This window comes from Centrocercus urophasianus, unplaced genomic scaffold, assembly GCF_019232065.1.
Source record: "Centrocercus urophasianus isolate 14NV4802_14NV808 unplaced genomic scaffold, USGS_Curo_1.0 seq_14, whole genome shotgun sequence".
NCBI lineage: Eukaryota > Metazoa > Chordata > Aves > Galliformes > Phasianidae > Centrocercus > Centrocercus urophasianus.
The window spans coordinates 7,731,512-7,751,461 of NW_024884586.1; the positions used below are offsets into that span (position 1 = coordinate 7,731,512).

Consider the following 19,950-nt stretch of genomic DNA (forward strand, 5'->3'; position numbering starts at 1 on the left):
TAAAAAAAAGGGGGGAAACTTGGCCACTGTAATATTCAATACTTATTTTACGAAGACAAAAGGAATGGAAGGGGGGAAAGGATAGCTCCTATCATTTAAAAGAATCCAGTGTCACTGACAGCCAACTCCAGGTCTTCTGCTGAAATAGCTACAATGGGGAAGAAAAGGCATAGGTGTATAGAGTGGAAAGACCAAGTTAAATGAGGCTACTGCTTTTCTGTCTGATAACATGGCACAAAAGTACTGTGAGAACAACACAGGATTATTTCCCTCAGATGGCTGATGTGGCTTGATTCAGGGCTGAACCAAACAACCAAAGTCACAGCATGTTTATTCTCTCCTTTCGCTGTCTGTCTTGGACAGACCTCCTGTAAGAGGGTCTGTCTGCATACATGCAATTAGTGACACTTTGAAGAAAACATACATTGATTTTAATCAACTTACCCGGATAACTTCAGGGCAGGCGTAATGCGGTGATCTGTAACACAAAATAGTGAGATGAGCATGTATTTATGAACTATCTGCATTTCCACTTTGCTTACCAGAATCAGGATTGGCTCACTTACACAGAAAGCAAGTTTGCAAAAACAGCCCTTTTTATTAATGTAATGAGAATATATTTCTCAGACAAACCCAGAAATGGTCAACAACTAGCATAATTCAAAATTCAATGGCCCTAATATGAATTTCCTAAAAGGAATGAAAGAGCAGGCATATTTTGTGATTACGTAAAATTCCAGCCCTCTAACTCTTTACTTTCACTTGGCCATATATATAACTGGAAGGAAGACACACACTGCAAGGTCTTTTAGGGGAAAGAAAATTAAATGTTTTCAGAGCCAATGCATGTATCTCCAAACCATATCTTGCACCTCTTCACCTCTTCTGCTAAGAGTGCTCTCAATTACTCCAGCAGTCATAAAAGCTGCCAGTACATGATTTGAACAAGCAATTTATTTTTCTAAAAAAAAAAAAAAAAAGCAACAGCAAAACACCACATAAAAAGGATGGACAACAGCACTGTTACCTTTTGAGCTAATATATTCTCTTCACATCCTTCCACCCATCTATCTCTTCCTTGATTCTTGGCTGAGAATAGTTAATTACTTCCACTTGCCAGGTAATAATTTTAATTCCTAAAGATTATAGCCATGGCTATTTATTTTTATAGCCCTCATTAAAGTAACTTGACAAGTAAAAGGGATGCAAACTGTCTGAGACCTGTGTGCAAATCTCACTATTGTTTATACTGACACCTCCCAGCAGTCCCTGAGCCTGTCTTCATTTGTGCATTTGTTTCTTGTGACAAACACAATCATGGTTGGGCAATACCTGTCTCACAAAGTAATGAGCAAAACAGAAGCACAGTGAGGTTAGCTTTGTGCTGGGATTCTACTTTAATGCCCAGTGAGACAGTCCATTAATTACCTTTCCATACACATTACACTTATGGTAAAATATCATCCTGAGTGCATGGCACATCTGATTTGCTATTACAGCTTTTGGCAGACTGTGATAATACACTTGGAGTACAACTAGAACTGCAGCTACCTTGAATACAAAGCTTAAGCAAGGAGAAATAGAATATAACTGATCCCTCACAAACTTTGCGAAAGGTGGGACTTGGAAGGATAGCATACTATCTAATAGCACTTCTTTTTTAAGAGGCTATCACAGGTATTATGACCAACCCTATGCATTCAGTAATTCAGTAATCTAGACCTGATTTTATAAACCTTGAAAGGTCTATCAAGACAAGAAATGTCTTGCCTTGGAGAGCTGGATAGAGTTCACCTTTGGATGCTCTGGGAGGTGAGAAAGTACTTGAACCCAGTGGGGAGGACAGACCCACTGGGCTCTTTTGGCAGCTCTGTCTTTGGCAGCCACACATGAGTTATTAAAATTTGCTGCTGGCCACAACTGGTTGACCAAAACCTCATCATAAGTCTGCTGCTCTGACTAAAACGAGAGCAACACCACTGCTGCTTTCCTACCTCCCAGAAACTTGCAACTCCAACAAAGACAGATTTCAGAATTCATAATTGCAAATGCTGAGGTATACAACCAACTTGCAAATATCCTTGAAAAGAAGAATGTAAGTATTGTGAAGATGATGAGAATGGGTAGATACCCAGTTAGGAATCTAAATGCACTTAAAGCATTTTACTCCCCTGATGTCTGTTGAGTGTGGAGTCTGCAGTGGAGGCTGCAAGGTGTCTTTCAAGACACTGGTGAAATTCTGCTAAAACCTAACAGAATGGGCGGAGAAAATGTTACAATAAATAATTTCAACAAGTTGAATTGATTCAATCATTCAACAGCTGCACTGCAACTGCCCAGAGAGCTCAGATTTCTGGCATAGCCACTCTGAATTCTTGCCAGCACACGCTATCAGGATATCTGCAGCACTGTCTTGGCAAACAGCTCCAAACAGGTTCCTCTGGCCAGCCAGAAATCTGTAGAAAACTCATTTCCATGCTGCCAATCACAAAGGACCTTCAACTGCTTTAAAGAGAAAGCTAAAATTTAATAAAAAATCTATTTATCTTTCTATAGAGTCCTGAGTATTTCTTTGGCTCTTATCAATAATTATTCAATATTCAGTATATTCCTTCCTTCTTCCCCTAGGCCATTTCCTCATCTTTCGGCTACATCTCTGTGCAGCAAAAGCCACAGCTTGCCCTTGATAATAAATAAGTATACAGCTCAGCAAGATAAAGAAGCAGCTGCTGCCTCTGGGTACTGCTGCAAAAAATTCCCAGTGTTGGCAGTGTTTATTTCAAGGCTAGTCTGCCTGGGGCAGGAAGGGCTCTCTGAACGCTCATTCACAGCTGTAACTCTTGGACACAGGAATCTTAACAGACCTTGTAGGCCCTTAGCAAAGCATTTACATGGGACTTCGACCAGAGAAAATAATCCAAAGTGAAATGGTGAAAACCAATACAAGTCCAGACAGGGGTTATGTAATCAGTAAGATGCATCAAAGATGAATCTCCATGAATCTCATCTGAAAAACTAGACAAGTAGGTTTTGATCTTGACACATTGATACAGTAAAGCTAGAGCACATTTGAGACAACCAGTGCTGTATCTCCAGTGCAGATGTGATGTGCCTCTGATTTGTGCAAGCAGTTCTGACCTCCTGTCTCAGTACATAGGTAAGAGAGATCTGCACAGTACACAGATAAACCTACTGCCTGTGAATGGTTTATGCAACAACTGCTTTTCCAGAGAAGGTTGATGAGGGAGAAAGGGGAGAGCTGTACTGTACAATCCTGCTCTATAATGTGACAAATCATGTATTGCACTTTCTGACAGGTCCCTTTAAAGACAAGTCTTCATGCTTGTGTACTTTGGATCCATGCCTTAGGAAGATACTACTTGGGGAAGAAGAAATGTTTCTCTTTACACCTCACAGCTGGAGGCAGTATTTCTGTAGAGAGGGAGGAAGAAGTCTTGTTCTCTCTTTGCTTAAAGATACCTTTATATAGGAGATGCACTGAAACCCTCTTGTGTCGGCTGTTTTTGGTGTTGCTCGGATGCTTCCCCCAAGTTAACTGCTATCTCTTAGCTGGCTTTTGGAGACAGAAGCTACCCACTAGAGCAAAAGAATGCCTACGTGGAACACTGTGCTGGGCAGCAAAGGGCTGAGATGAGGGGGAACGTGAGAGGAGGAGTAAAATAGAGAAAGGGAATTCCTCACAAGAAGGATGCATGTTAGAGCATCCTGTGGGGAAAGCGACAGCCACAGATCACATAGCAAAGTAATGCAGGGAGAGACTGAAGAAATAGTCTGAGGAGCAGCGGGTAGTGCAGGCTGTACTGAAGGCAGTAACTGCAGGTAGGGCTGTAATTGAAGTAGTAGCTGTAGTTAAGGTTGAGTGCTATTTTGCAATTAAAGCTTCAGTTCTATTTAGCGCTATATGAGAAAACCCAGCATCTAGCCCTCAGCCATCTTACAGCTGTTTACTCCTCAAGCACAAATAGACTTTCTGTGAATTTGCAAATCAGTTCATTAATTAATATACGAGTTCAAATGATTAAGACATAGATCCTTTAAGAGATCTTAATTTAAAAACTGAAACAGACCCCTATATTAAAAGAGTGTAAAGAATACAGAGTGCAGTACTCAAAAGCAAAGCCCAAACAGGCTATGCTGTGCTCTGTAGATAAGTGAGCATGAGGCAGTGGGTCTGCTGCTGTCCACAATGCCTCTGGTTTACTTTTGCAGAAATTGGAAACCAGTGGTCAAGTGAGGGAAGTGTGGTGCTACGAAGGACAACGTTGTGATGAGGCAGCTGGTTGACATACTGAAGAATCAAGCTCTCTGTGCCTGCAACAGAGTCCTTCTGTGAATGCAAATGAAAAGGTGCTTTAAAAGGAGATGTTCACAGCTAATTGCAAGCTGCAGGTTCCCCTGTTTTTGATGTAGTTAATATTTGTAAGCTTAAAATACTTTGATGAAAATCCTACCTAGCATCCACAGCAAGGCTCGGATGTGGCGAGATGAAACTTCAAATGGATCCATAAAAAAGGATGAGAATAAATTAAACAGATGCTTATTCAAAAAACCTCACACCATAAAAATACCAAATGAGACAAAGTTTTGGTGGAAAAAAACCTGTATAAGCTCGTAATTAATGAACTTATCCCAGTGTACATGAATATTTTGGGACCAAGTTAATTTTATACTTATAATCTAAAAAGTAGCATATCTTAAATTTTCAGCACTTAATTTTGCAGACTTAAAGCTCTTTTAATGTACCTTGAAATGTATTACAGGTAAGGCTTATATTAGCACTTATTAATAAGGCTGTCTGATATTTCCCTTCATAATCCTCATTTCAAACTGCTTATGACTTACTACCAATTTAATAACTCAGAGATTTTCTTTTCTGTTTGTCTGCTTCAGACTGGTTTCATCTTAGTGCCCACTATTAAAATCTTACTTAAATTAAATATGCTTTTGCCATAAAAAGTGAAAATTTCTAGCATACTTAAATGTGAAAGGAAAATGTGATGATTTATTCAGAGTTTCTGGAAAAATGTATGCAAACATAACCACTAGAATCAGGGAAGATTGTATTTACTAATGGAAATTCTCTAGAGAATCAGGATGAAAATTCAACCTGTGTTGGCAATGCTTCACAGATCTTCTTTTTTCCCTAAAACTGATAGAACAAGCTATTGTGACTGAGGTTGTCACAAAGTACCAAACTTTAAAATGCAGAACCTCTTCTGAGTGCGCAAATAACAGGAGTTAGATCTGAGACTGAGAGCTGGGAAAACCAGGTAGGGGAAATCAGAGTTGGAACATAGTGAAAAAGAGAAAAGAATCTGGGACATGGGACCAAATGTGAAGCAGAAATGAGTGGGAGAAGTTGGCAAGACTGGAGTGCAGAGGAGAACAGGGAAAGAGATGGGAACAGAGTGCAATGGAAACTCCTGGAGAGATGGGATAAAAATTATGAATTCTGGCATTTTCTAATTTTAAGAGCCTAAATTTGCAACACTGACAATATCTGGACCTGGACATTTGCATATGTTTTAGATAACATGCACACATTTGTATACAGAACTGTATAGAAGAGAAAGAATATGTGCAGCATCATGTCCTGACATTAAATTAGAAATGGTGCTTGGATACTGAGGTGTACAGCAACTGAGTTGCTCTATTCTGAATTATCTCGTCACAGATAGATCGAATACAAAGGTAAGCAAATTAGGACCTAGATGATATCTATCAGCATTTCTAACAAACACACACTGTATTGGGTGTTACAGATATCCTGAGCTCAAAAAGAGACAGCAATTAATTCTATTGAGTATCACAGAATCACAGAATTGATGAAAATGTTTTGTTTTTTGTTTTTGTTTTCTTTTTTCTGATGCATATGGGCTGGTGGGTCTGCAAAGTATACCCAGCATATGCTAGAGGAAGCTGAGAGCAGAGATATGGACTGTGCTGGGCTTGGCAGTTGCTTTTTCCTTCATTTATGCCACCAACATGCACAATGGCTTTCCTCTCAATAAAATTAGAGGACATAAACAACATTGTTCTTCCCACAACGCACAGATTTCTGGATTTCTCCAGGGGTTCCCAACAGAGAAGTTGATAGGGGAGAGCTGCTGCAAATACAGTCAGTTAATTGCGGGCCTGTACTGATTGCCTCTTTGGGAATAGTGTCTGGTGCTGGAGAAAGCCAACTTTACACGTTGGCTTGGTCTCAGCTTGTGGTTGCTTGCGATCAAGAGGTTTAGAGGCAGCACAGAAAGCAGCACTGCCGTATGGATTCTCCATCACCTGGTGGCCTGCAGCAATCTCCTTCCTGAGGGACACGGTGTCGTTTCACAGTAAGTGAAATGGAGAGAACTGCAGAGATGGCAAAAATGTACTTTGTCAGCTTTCTATAAGGAGCAATGGGGAATTAGAAAGGATCATCACAGATTCCCAAGAATTGTAACTCAACAGTATTCCCTATCAATTCTTCTATTTGAGAGCTCTTTTCATTCAAGAAAAGAGAAAAAAGTTCCTACTTTCTACTTTTCCAAGACTCTTATAGATATAATTTCAGATTATGTTCAGAGCAACTTGGGCTTTACAATGACTTGTTAAGATTGAGAACTGAAGCACAGAGGGGTAATGTGACTTGTCTAAGACTACCATGAATGCCCACAGCAGAGGCAGAAATCAAGCTCAGATAATTTATGTTCAGAGATTTTACCAAAAGAAACTCATTTTTCTTGCCTAGAGACAAGTAGGAGGGATTGCTCAGTATCTAACATTCTGAAGCACTGCAAGGCAGTGTGCTGGGAAGAATCACTGTTGAAAGAGATGAGGGATTGTCTCTGCATGTCATCGCTTGGAAGGGTAAAGAGGAGGGAGAGCCAAAGAGATCTGAACTAATAGAAGCAGCATCCTACCACATCCTCCGCTTCCTTCGTTGTCTGCTGTTTGCTCACAGAACTCCCCTGCTCCTGGAGAGATGCAAAGATTTGTTGCATTACTTTAGCATTTCAGGGACTCTCTCTCCACAGACTGCCTTATTGTACAGTTTCTGCAGTTAGCGGAAGTATTCCCACAGCTCCTCTTTCCCTCAAAGGTCTAAAGATACCTGCTTAAATCTATGGCACACTGTTCTGCATATATGTACATATGCAGGATTTGTGCAATACAGGCTTTCAGCAATGGGGATTAATTACAACCAAGGCCTGAATGCAGTCTGGCATTGACAAATGATGTCAAAGGAACAGCTCATCCTTACTTCCCTCCCCTACACAAACACGACTGGGCTGAATTTTTATCATTTCCTCCAGGTAGCCATCAGCACTACAGAAAATCATGCTGATCTAAGGGGTAGCTCCCATCAGACACTGACTCTGAGGTGTGCAACAAAACACATGAACAGTTTTGTGAGGCCAGTCAAGGCCCTCTGGTCAAATTTTGGACTATTCTTAGTAGTTCACTTGTGACAGCAGAAGCTGCACTCTAACAGATCTGCTGTACTGACAAAGTTCGTTGTATCATGCTGCTAAACCCCATTTCATCCTCCCACTCTGACTGACAGAAATACCTGGAGACTCCTTGTGTGGCTGTCAATGGAAACATTACAGTTTCATCTCGTTAGCAATGTTCACAGCACAGAGAAAGCCATTCTGAAAATTAACTTCTGGGTGCATGGAAGAACATCTCATTAAGGTTTCATATCTGAGCCGTGACTCGGTCTGTTTTGCTCCTTTTCATGCTGGCTGAAAGTACCAACTACAAGGGGGAAGTAAAATTGTTGCCTTGAAGAGCTCTGAGGTTGGTTAGTGGGCTCTGAGGTTGCTCCTAGGGAAAGAGTCACAACTGGATTGCCTTTCTTTGTGAACTTTGTGGCACACTGTCATATATTCCTTCCTACCTTCCTTCCTTCCTTCCCTCCTTTCTCTTTTTACTGCCCAAACCAGATAGATCACAAGACACCAGTACCAGCCATGCTGGGCTCCATGCCAGGAGAATTAATGAAGTGGTGTAATAGCTCACATGGCGGCCTAGTGATTGGCACCATACTTAAAATACATCTGCAAGGCAGGAGATCATAGCATTGCTGCTGTGTTCTGTTTATTACAGGCATGTCTCTTTCGTTCCATTGATTTCTTTATTAGCACATTTTAAGGCTGCAATAGTAGGGTTGGCTCTGCTTGAAACATGGAGGCCTGAATTCCAGCACTGCTTATGCACAGGAAATCTCCCTTTGAGACTCTAGACCTGGATGACACAGACTGCTTCTAACATGAACAGGGAGCCTACCGAGAGGTTCCCAAGGAGTTTGAAAAATCCTTCAGGGTGATGTGAGATTGAATTGGTTTTTATACTTTTGTTGTTCTGTTTTACACAGAATGGAGGGAGAAAATTTTCTGCAGAGAGCAGAGATCCTTTGTGATAACTGCAGTGAAGACTTTGTTTCTTAGTCTAGAGGGGAGGTTTGAAAGCAGCTGCAAGCAGCAGATGTGCAGACTCACAGCTCCTTGTTTCTCATCTGCGCTGGTAAGAGGTCAAATCTTCACACAGACATCTCAGTGCATCTCAGTGTAGTCATCAACCACCATTCAATCACATCATCAGCTTCAAACAATTTTGCAATTTATTATTAAAAACTTGGAACGCAAAGCTGTGCAGCTCAGGACTGAGAGGCAGTAGATGTGGTATAAAGGGAGCTGGTATGGCTCCATGTCCACTCTGAATTGTCTTGCCTCAGGGCACAGAATGAAAAGACACGGACTGTAGCAGCCTGAGGACTGAGATGAGCTGCAGTTGAAAGATTTTCACTGCCAAAGGCCAGGAAGAGTAGGTGTGTATGGAAGGAGACACAGAACTGCTGGTACTTTCTGCAACTCCAGCTGCTGAGCTTGCTGTTGTAACAAATTGATACACAGCTAAAAGCTGGCATAGTGGTGCCAGGCTGCAGCAGCTCGATGCAGCCGATGCCCTTGCCACAGCTCACTGCAGCAGCACACTGCAGTCAGCACAGCACAGTGTCATGGCTTTGGGGGACCACGGTGCCTGTGGTATCCCTAGAGATAATAGTGATCAGAGGGTATTGCTCCTGAAATGCTCCTCCTGCCCTAGTCAGGCACCAGGTCTTCACTCAGCTGTTGGGCTTATTGCTGGCTCCTTTGCAAATTCCTGGAAAGCTCCTGCTGGCAACTGAATTAACATGGAAATGTTTTTATTGTCCCTGTGATATTCCTCCAAGCAGTCTCTTTTGTATCTGTGTTCATGCCCTGCCTGTAATTGCAAAGGACCCTCTGCTGCCTCCCTATCAATTCCGGATGTGAGTCGAAATGAAGCAGAGTGAAGCATAAACAGAAAGAGCTGCAAGCAGGCAGCCTGAACAGAACACACAAATTCCATTTCAGACGCCATAGATTCCCTTATTTTCTCAACTCCTAATATTTTAAAGCCTATTCATAAAACAGGTTACACCACTGCTTTCATTTTCCAAATATCACATGTCCAGTGAAAGCAAACACAAGCCTAGGCAGATGAGTCCAAACTTGAAAGCCTTGGTATTTCTATCCATATGTGACACCTACAGAGGCCTGCTTTTCATTGCAAAGCACTTTAAAAAAACCTTATTTTAGCTATTTTATGCACTGTATACATTTTAAAAATTTACTAACTTGCTAGGAAATAACGATGCACAAGTCTGCTCAAACCCCCTGCTACTGACATTTTCTACGTCTGAAATCCGTCACTGTCTACTTGCAATATGCTGAGACACTCACCCACAACTGGTTTCTAACAAGCTGTCCCCAACCTGCAGCGATGCCATTCCAAAGTCTGCTATCCGGATATTGTTCTTTTCATCCAGCAGTAGGTTTTCTGGTTTTAAGTCCCTGTGGCTGTAAAGAAAAGATCAAAATGCAAGTTAAATTATCCACAACAGCTTTGCCATTCCAAGGCCTGTATTTTTTTTAATCCAGCATAGCATCCAACCTACTACATTTTAATTGATGTCATTCTTTCTCTCTTCCAGATTAGGAGACCACACACACCTAAAATCTGGCCTCTGCAGCACTCTAGCCCACCCTCAAATGATGGGGTGCCCACTCCTGATGTTTGAGCCTTCACTGTCCGTATAGAAAATGAACAATATCAACACAATCTGAGGGGGAGACTGAGGGAAATTGGCAGGAGGAAATTTTCGGTTTAGATTTAAGGCTGACATACTCCATCAAATGCCAGCTTCTTAAGGCGAGAGTGGATGCCATCAGTGTATTTCTTTAACAGTAAATAGTATTAGTGAAGTCTTGGGGGAAAACAAGCAAACAAACAAATGTATTTGGTGCAAACACTACAGCAAAAAGCTCCTATTAAGGGTCATTTACATAAGCATTTGAAAACATTTTGGGCAGCTAGCTCCAATGGAGAAAGCCTTGAACCCAGCACTGCTTTTAACTGAGAGCATTAGCAACAGGAAAGAAGAGAAGGATTCCACTCCCTTCCTTCCAGCAAAGCTCAGTTCTTTTATTATTTGGCAATGTGGGAATGAGCAGGCAGTCATGACGTTCAGGACAGTAACTCCTGTTTTAAATCAAAGAAAATGTATACTGACTAATTTACTCATTTTCATTACCTGCAGACAGCAACACTATGCACATCCACCTGTTTCTCAGTACTCAAGTACTTCTGTACAACTGTTAGATCTACTTGATTTTATACCCCAAACCAAAAACCCTGTACTAAAATTGAGATGACTTTTTGCCTTTTTATTTGCAGCCCTTGAAGAGCCACAGAGATGAGAGAAGGATTCTAGGCAGGCTGAAGAAGCTCTCTTCATTTGTCTTTACTTATAAGAAAGCAAAGTGTGTATCTTTGATGTCCTGCTGATACAAGCTGCAACCCTGAGAAAAAAATCTTCAAGGCAGAACAGTCAGTTCAGGTGCCCTGTTAGAACACAAACCTGCTGGAAATGGCCAATTGACAACATGCATGAATGTCAGGCAAATAACAGCCATTTGCTACAACGGTTCAAGAAAAAGTTACCTGCCCAAAAAATTGAAGACCCAGCATTAACATAATCTAATCCAGCAACAGCCATAACAGAGCTCAGCCTTAGCTTCATGCCATCTTCATTCTTACAATGCCCCTCTAGCGCTGCTCATGGATGCAATTGTAATTATACCCCTATCCACCTGTAAAGGAGGTTGGTCTCTGCCCCCCCAGAGAAACATATAGAGCTTGACAACGTCTTGGAAATGATCTCTGATCTTTACAGAAGTCTGGAATGATCAATTAGACACAACTTGTAAATAATGCAGGCTAACTCAATACATAACCAGAATATGCTGTAATAGGATACTTCGGGAGTGTAATAGATATTTCTAGAGGAGACTTCCAGCAAAACAGCACACATTCAAAACAGATACTGGCTATTTACCTTATCACTGAGCCTTATGATTGTCATTAAGGACATTTAAAATGGCCACTAAGGATCCTGCTTTTGACATGAGCTAGGAAATCCAGCGATTAAGGTACAACATGATCTGAACACAGCATTTCTCCAAACTGGATGTATGTTCATTACAAAACATCTCACATTCATTCAGGAGAACAGCCACAGCAAAAGATGTTCAAACATTACCCTTCTATGCCTCAGAGCCAGCAGTCTCAGCAGACTCGCCTCAAGCTCTGGCCGGAGCATAAAGCATGTGAGTTCTGAGCCAGCCTCACTCCCAGATTACTCAGAGGCAGTGAAAGCAAAGGGATGACACCTTTGATAAAGAATATATTATTCACCAGGGGAAACAAGTCTCTTCACCATTTCATCCTGTCTTCTCATCAGCTGGTATCCACAACACAGGCACTTTCAGACTTGAGTTTAAGGGAGAACCAACTAGAAAAAATAAAGTTCCCGTAAAGTGGCAAAAATAAAATTCTTGGGTTTTTTTTTTGTTTTGTTTTGGTTTGGTTTTTTTTTTGGTAAAGCCACAGTAAGACAGGGGATGGAGGGTGCCATCATCCACATGTAAGACGTCCAGTGAGCTTCACCTTGTGCTGTACAATGCTTTTACCTGAATGATCAACCAACCTGACCTGATGGTAGTCTTTAGGTAGAGGTCCTGACTCACCTCACAGAGAGCATTTTGAAAGCCTTACGTTGCCCTCCTTCAGTATATGTGGGACTAAGGATAGTGGGGTAGCATATATGAAATTTGAGGTGGCAGTAGACCTTCATGGTTTTTTGTGTTTTTTTTTGCTCTAAACACCAAAATAAATCCAGAATAATTTTGTTCTCTTCACTACAGCCCAATCAGCAGAACAGAATGTGGACTCTGTCAAGAATTGATACATTTATTGTTGACTGGGCCCCAAACAAGAATGCCACTGGGCAATTATGTCACTCCCTGACCCTTCCCATTTCTCTTGTAACACAGACCCTAGTGCCAGGTATGGATGGTGAGCTCAGGAACGTCATGGCAGCATGAGTATTTCTTTTTTTGCATTGCAGCAGCACTTCTCTCAGTAATCAGGGTGCCCATGGGATCAGGCAATGCTTGCAAGCTCAACCAAAGAGAATTTTATGCCCCAGCTTCTAGCTGGAACACATCCCTGCTTTCTATCTTTGGAGCACTTAGAATCTTAGAATCTGGGGACCATCCTGGGGATAGCAGTGAGGCCAAGAGCCAGCACCGGAGCGGCAGAAGCAGCATCACTGCCACTGCGAACAAACTTTCCTCCCTGCATTTGCATTTCCCATCTTTATACTGCCAGTTTCCAAGTGCCAGAAGGAAGGGAGAGGAACATATGGGAATAGGGAAGGTTTGTTATAATTTACCTAGGAGCCTATCTGCCTGGATGGCCTTATGCATTCATGTTTGGAAAGAATTCTCTTGTGCCAAAATGAAACTAAACAAAACAAAAATCCCACTGTATGTGGTAATTACTTGGCATTAATGGAACATTGCAGAGTAAATGCATTTTAACTTGGTCCCACTCCAGCTGGTCTCTCTGGCTCTCTATGTCTTATATGACCACATCAACTCCTCTCTCTGCAGGTGAAATAGAGGACTTTTGGTTGTTCTAAAGACTCTAAAGCTGTAGGGGCTTAGCACACAGCTGGTAAATCAGAATAGAAGAGAGCAACTTATTTTGTGACAACATGGCCAACATTCCACTTGAGCCCTATGTATGCTGAAAAAGAATCTGAAAGGGAAATGCAGCCCTGCAGAAGTCACTGAAATCCTGAGCCAGGGTGGTCACAGACTGCCCACAGCTCCTCACCCCAGACAATGGAGTAAGAAGTCAGCTCCACGAGCTTGCATGCATGCAGCAGGCATTTGAAGGGACATTGTGGGAATGAAAGGGAGCCATTAAATAAGCTATGACACTGTCAGGCTCTCTGCAACATCTCTCTTTTACTGAGCATAACACAGGCTTTACAATTCCATCACAGCACAAGATGAGGATGGGGAGAGAGAAAGAGATGGAGGTCTGAAAAAAGGGTCCCAAGGAAATAGGCACAATCCTCCGAGATGGTGCAGAGAAAATGAAAGGCCTGCACATTCATTAGTGTGTTCCAGCTTCACACACACACACTGGCCAAGTTTCTATCTGGTCACTCCCAGTGATGCTATCCAGCCAGCTCCTTCAGCTCCCTCCATTGCCTCTCTTAGCCTGTTCTCCTGCTCTGGGAACGTCCCTAGAGTTGTACTGCAGACAATTGCATGGTTAAAAATGGAACTAAAGCAGCCAGCCTCTCCCTGTCACCCAGGGTTGGCAGAAGATTTTGGGTGTAGAGACAGATTTAAGATCTTGGATTCAAGGAAACTATGTCACTTGGCACAAGATGATGAACCAACCCATTATTTTAAAGTGATTTTTTTGTGCTGAAATATTCCTATCAGTTTCTATGACAACTCATTGCAGGTCATAGATTTCTAATCCAAGAAACCTCTTAATTGGTGTAGTTGCAGGTCATTTGTACTAATCAAATTGTTGGCTACTTTGCAAATGCTTTTCTTACTGACCCCAAAATCCCAGAAGGGCCCGACCACAGAATCATTGTTCTGCAGTATGCCTCTTAAAAGTGCTTAGCAGAAGCCTGATGTGATGCAAATAATTTATCAGTGTTACTAGTATGAGAAGCAAGATTTTTAATTTTCATAATCAGAAAAAGCCCTTTGTCTTATTTTCTCTTGCTTCTGCAAATAAGATCCAAATGCATAACTGGCATCTACCTACAGAGGATCTCTGTTTAAGAGTCATGGTTGCTACACTCAAATTTAGTAATATTTCACAGAATCCTGCAGAACAAGCAAATACAGCTAGGAAAAAGGACATGATCTCTAAACATATCAGCAATCCTGAAGAAGTGCTTGAATGCCTGAAACCTTGTCTGGTTTTAGTATGATTATTTCTAGTGATGCATTAATATATACTGCCCCTCCCTAAAAACCTTGCCTCAAAACATATGTTCCTGTATTCCAGAGACAGCACAGACTGTCAAGTCTGATCACCATGAATGCACTTGCAAAGAATGCTACCTGGTTATGCTTACACTGAGACTATGCCATTTTCGAGTTTCCAGTGGCTTATGTAAATAAATAAACTTAGGAAAATACATATCCTCTGACTTTAGCAGAGCTGGTAACTGTTTTTGACATTGCAGCTGCTGTGCTTAATGTTATTTCTCCAGTTTTTTGTGCAAGGAAAATGTTTAAATTCCTCACTGTTTAAACTGAGTCTCAGTCCTAGATATGCAGCTCCTGGATTCAGGCAAAGATTGGCAAATCTCAGCTCTCATCAAGAGAAGAAGGTACATTTCTAATTTGAAGGTCTAAAAGAAAACTTCAAAATCTAAAGACTCAAAGACCCCCAGAAGAAATACCAGAAATCAACATTATGAAATTCCACGGTTTCAAGCCCACTTTCACATTTGGAGGCTTTGGGTCATATTTTCAAAGTGTCCAGCTGTGGACACACGTCTCTGCATCCTCCTTATAAAAGAAGCAAGTCAAAGCAGGAGTCACTAGGAACGTGGTACTACCTAACAGGACAGGTTACTCATGGCACCTGGCATTCTTTGGCTTTCTCTGCTTCTTGAAGGCACCCCAGATTTCTTTGTAAAAGCGTGTTTCCTCTACTGACAGTGCTCTGCAGCTTCTGCCTGCAGTAATATATGAGAGATTTTAGCACCACTGCTGTGAAATCTCAAAGCTCTGTTTTATAAGGAGCCATTTCCCCCCTGCACCGATTGCAAGAACACAAGGCGAGGCCAAACAAAGCTCTTTATTCATTGCCTTAACCCTCTAAGTCACACACCCCCATGCCTATGCACACACACACAGACACACTTCAGCAAGATCCTCGTGCGTACTCAAGCAGGCACAGCCCCAGGCAATAAAAGGAGAAAGGGACCTCATAATTGTCATTTATCAATATTCATAAAGAAACTGCCTTAACCCCTCCTGTGCATGCTATGAAAAAAAAAAAAAAACACACAAAAAAAAACATAACACAAAATGAAACCCTACCAAAATAAAAATAAAATGAAATAATCATCTCGCTGCTCATTACCGCAGGGAATTTCCTCTCAATGTCACCACTGCCCTGTGCAGTAATTGGCATTATCTGTTATCTCTGAAGCCGTAATAAGGTTTGCCACGGGGCATTTTCTGTAATCATATTTTTATTTGTCAGCTTGTGAGATACAGACACCAAATATGAGCTTGACCAAAGCACAAACCCAACACACAAAATAAGGACGTGGCCAATCCCAGCTTTCGGTGGTGATGTCACCCCCAGCCAATGCGGCACCCGCCAGCTCGCTCTGCCCGGCTCCCACCTCCTCCCGTGCTGCAGCATTCCCTTGCTGCAAATAAGAGCCTCTTCCTGAGGAAAGCAAGGATTTGCGACCTACCCCAGTATTTGCTCCTACACTGTTTTACAGTAATTATAGGTGGTGCTGAATTAGCTGAGAGCTCTCCCACACTATGGATGCAAGATACGCAAAAGGATTACTGATTCGCAGCATCCAGCCCAGACATCTTAAAGGTACTGACGTAAGAGAGAAGACACCCATTCTTTGGTAGCTTAGGAAAAAATCGTTAGTTACATCCAAACCTCTGTCCTAGCTAACAAGGTCTTATGTCCAAGGGACTCCAGGTTACTCTTCCATTTCTTGCATCACTTCTGAGCACATCTGTGTGCTGCAGCACAACACAGAGCCCTCAGAACTAGCACAGAGCTGGAAGCAGGAGCAATGCTGCTGCATCACTGAGCTCACCATTCTGCTTGCTAGCTCAGGCAAAGCACCAGAGTAACACAGATACGCTGTTTGCAGGATCACATACAACACCTCTGCACAGCACCTGCTTTTCATAAAAGGGTCCCTAGCACAGCAAGGGAAGCCCTTACAGAACTGAGAAGTACATTATCTGAGAGCTTCTTCCCCACAGGTAAGCACACCATCAAACTCTGTGACTGCGCCTCAGGGTGAGATACCTCAAATCTTTGCTCTTAGTTTCCACTAAATAAAATACGAGGACTGCACTGAAAGCAATGCCTCTATGTTATTATGTCGGCCCACGACATCAAGGGTGGATGTTGGTGGTATGGCAGTAGAGGTTGAACCTTCCACCAAAATTTCATTACATGTTGTTGCCATGCAACAGATGGCAGCAAAGGGGCGGTGTGACAGAATGGCATCTGATGTGGAAGTGCAGATGAGGAAAAGATGAATCACTGCATTCCACTATGCAGAAAAAAAATGGCACCCAGTGACGTTCATTGACACTTAAATATTTATGGAGACCAACCAGTGGATGTGAGCACAGTGAAAGCCGGACTGCATGGGCAACATTTTCCTAGCAATGGTGCCATAATAACAGCTGTGAAACAGTGGGTCACTTCTGCTGGTGCAGATTTTTATGAGCTAGTATCTGGCTCTTGCTTATTACTGACAAAAATACATAGCTAATGATGGTGATTTTGGTGAAAAATAGCATTTTGTAGCTGAAAGTCTGCTCTATCAAGTAGTGTTATTGTGCTATTTGTAACTGTCGTAGGTTCCATGGAAATAAATAAGAGGCATTACTTTCAGAGCAACCTACGTAATAATGGAAAGTTCCTACTTTTATAAAAACAACACGAAGCCATGAAAGCACGTTCAAGCTCCAAGCCTATTTTGCTTCCTTGTCTGAGCTGCTCGTTTGAAGATACCTTCTCAGACACAGGTGATTTCTCCATACCATAGCAGCAGAAGCAATTTATTGATGGCAGCACTGGGGGAATCCCTTCTGATTTTTTGATCCATGAATCTCGATGCATCAATACATTTTGAACAGTGAAAGCTGAATGTGGCTACATACTGCTGTAAAAGCAAGCCACAGACGCTTCTCTGTGTTTTGGGAGGTATTGGAAGAAGATCGGACAATGATATGGGTCTAGGGACACCAGGCTATCAATCCATGCTGCCAGTGAGTTAGAGGCACACACATTTAGTCATTAACCAAAGCAGAAGCCTTCATTTTTCAACGTGGTCATAACTGGATAACCTGGCTGATGAGATGATTTGTCATTTCACTGCCCCACGACAGGACAAGGTCAGGCTTCATTGCTTAGGAAAGCACATTAACTTTTATATTCACACAGATGCACAGAAATGTATTTATACATGCTCTGATTCTCAAAAAGGGTTTATGATAACTGCTCAGAATCTCACACAGAGTCTAGTATAACACCAGCCACACAAGTCTCAGAGTGACCGGGAGGGAAGGAGAGCTTATGATTTACTAGCTAGCTTATTCAGCAGTAGATGTTAGTAGAGTGGGAGCTGGCAAGGAGACAGGGGATTTACTTCTAAACAAGACTACTGCCTACAATCCAATATGTTTAACAGAGGAAAATGGATTCCTCAAGAGAGACATGCACTCTGCCTTGGAAATTCCACATATCCTTAAACCTGCAGAAATGCTTGTCTGTCATGTTGACAGCCTCACCACGAGCCTCGCTGAGTTTATTACTCAGACATGTCACAAGGCATCCAACAAAAGCCCAAAGGACTGATGTGAATGCTTTCATAGAAACTTCTGTCCCAGTTGTGAATCATATTTCTCTGGAATATTCATTCGAAAGAATACATAATTTCTTTTCAGTTGTACTTAAACATTATTTGAGGCTTCTTGGATCAGATTCCTAAGTGTGAAGCCATGCAGTGAACAGAGCCATCTATGTATTCAACCCAGCAGTGTTTACACTGCCCAGCACACATAGATACCATTTATGCTGCAGATATTTGGTATGTGAGTTCTCAGCACAAAACTGGGGTTACAGAAATCACTGTATTGTTATTGTTATTGAGAAGTATCCACAGGGTGATTATGCAAACCCAGCTACTGCAATATCTAACAGCAGCCGGCAGCCTCCTGCAGAGGGGAGATCTGTGGCTTCAAAGAAGTAACCGCACAGACACAATGTAAATGTCTCCCCCAGCCAATCTTACTGCAAGGAGCTGCATTTCCGAGAAATAAGCAGGTCAGCAGCTGCACAGAAACCATGTGCTCAGACTCACCATAACAACTGATTTCAGTAAAATTTACATTAGCTAAACTTGCTGAAGATTAAGTGGAAACTGGTCCAATTTAAAACATCACCCAAACGAGCAGGTTAAACCACACTTCATGGTAAAATCATCTGATGGAGTTTGTAAATACAAATTCCAGACACATCAAGCAAATTCTTCCCTACTGGAAAGGAAATTAAAGGCAACAATGACTCAAATGCCCAGAAGGGACTTGGGCAAAGTTGCCAAAAGCCAGCAGGTTTCCAAAAACTGAAGGAAGCCATAAAATGACTTGGCTGCATTGGTATCTGTCCCAAGTTTCTATAGGGACTCATTCTGAAATAGTGTTTGTAATTCTGAGTTATTAGAAAGTGCCCCAAAGAATGATGGAAATTAAAAAGCTTTTCCATGGTGGTTTTGGTTTTCCTAATTAAACCATACCCTATGAATGAATTCTCTTCCAAAGATAATGTTCTCCATGAAAAGTCTGTTTGTGACTGGTATGCATTCCCACTGACAGCCAAGAATTTAAAAATACACCAGCACTTTACACAATGCCTTTCCAGCTTTACAACATTGGTTATTTAACAGTGTCAGGAAGTAAGATGCTTGTAGTATGTGCGTTTATGTAACAGGTAATTCCTGTTGGAAATGACTGTGCTCACCATATTGAATGACTATGGCAGAAGTCTAAAGCAGAGATGATTTGTCGGAAGAACTTCCTGGCTTCTTTTGGTGTCAATCTTCCCTTTTTTACAAGATAGTCGAAGAGCTCCCCACCTGACACGTGTTCTAGCACCAAGTACCTAGAAAAAAAAACACCAACAAAGTCAGGATTTGTAAGTACACTATCATACCAGCCTCTCACACACAGCTGTGTACAAACGTTTTTACATTTGGTCAAGCAGAACACTTCTGGAAACAAATGAAGAGAATCAGAATTTTAAAAGAAAAAATACTTAAACTTTTTAACAGGGTTCTTCTGCAAATTTCATACAAGCCAATGAAGCCAATGACTTGAAACAAGTCAGTATTTCACTGATTTATTGCATTCGGTGTTCAACAGTCTAGTGAGTGAGAATCTAAAAGCCAGAAATGCCTCCAAAGGACAAGAAGGGGAAGAAGAGAAGAATCGGGTATAAGCTTTCACGGCAGCTCTTAAAGCTACTGTGGAAGGCTCATGTCTTTTAACCAAGCTGGCAGATCCTTTATAAAATAGCTTTGGCAAAACTGTCCTCATGTACTGCTCTGCATTAGACACTCAGGACCCAGACAGATGTCAACAAACTACAGGGAGTTCAGAAAAAGGTGAATAGTTTAAATTACGAGAAAAGATCAAAAGAACCACATGTGTGCAGCCTAAACAAAGGCTTCAGCTCTTGCTGCTCAACAGCAGTGAT

General features: G+C 41.8%; 1 protein-coding gene across 3 annotated transcripts in view; it reads right to left on the reverse strand.

Annotated features, from left to right (window-relative positions):
• Window positions 1-19,950, reverse strand: part of BRSK2 (BR serine/threonine kinase 2) — a 296,293-nt gene that overhangs the window by 69,150 nt on the left and 207,193 nt on the right. For all 3 annotated transcript variants that reach the window (XM_042814965.1, XM_042814966.1, XM_042814964.1), the window contains exons 4-6: window positions 19,216-19,356; window positions 9,771-9,887; window positions 445-478 (exon numbers count right to left, since the gene is read on the reverse strand). In XM_042814965.1, the coding sequence (XP_042670899.1) occupies window positions 445-478; window positions 9,771-9,887; window positions 19,216-19,356 (292 nt within the window). The remainder of the gene's footprint in view (window positions 1-444; window positions 479-9,770; window positions 9,888-19,215; window positions 19,357-19,950) is intronic.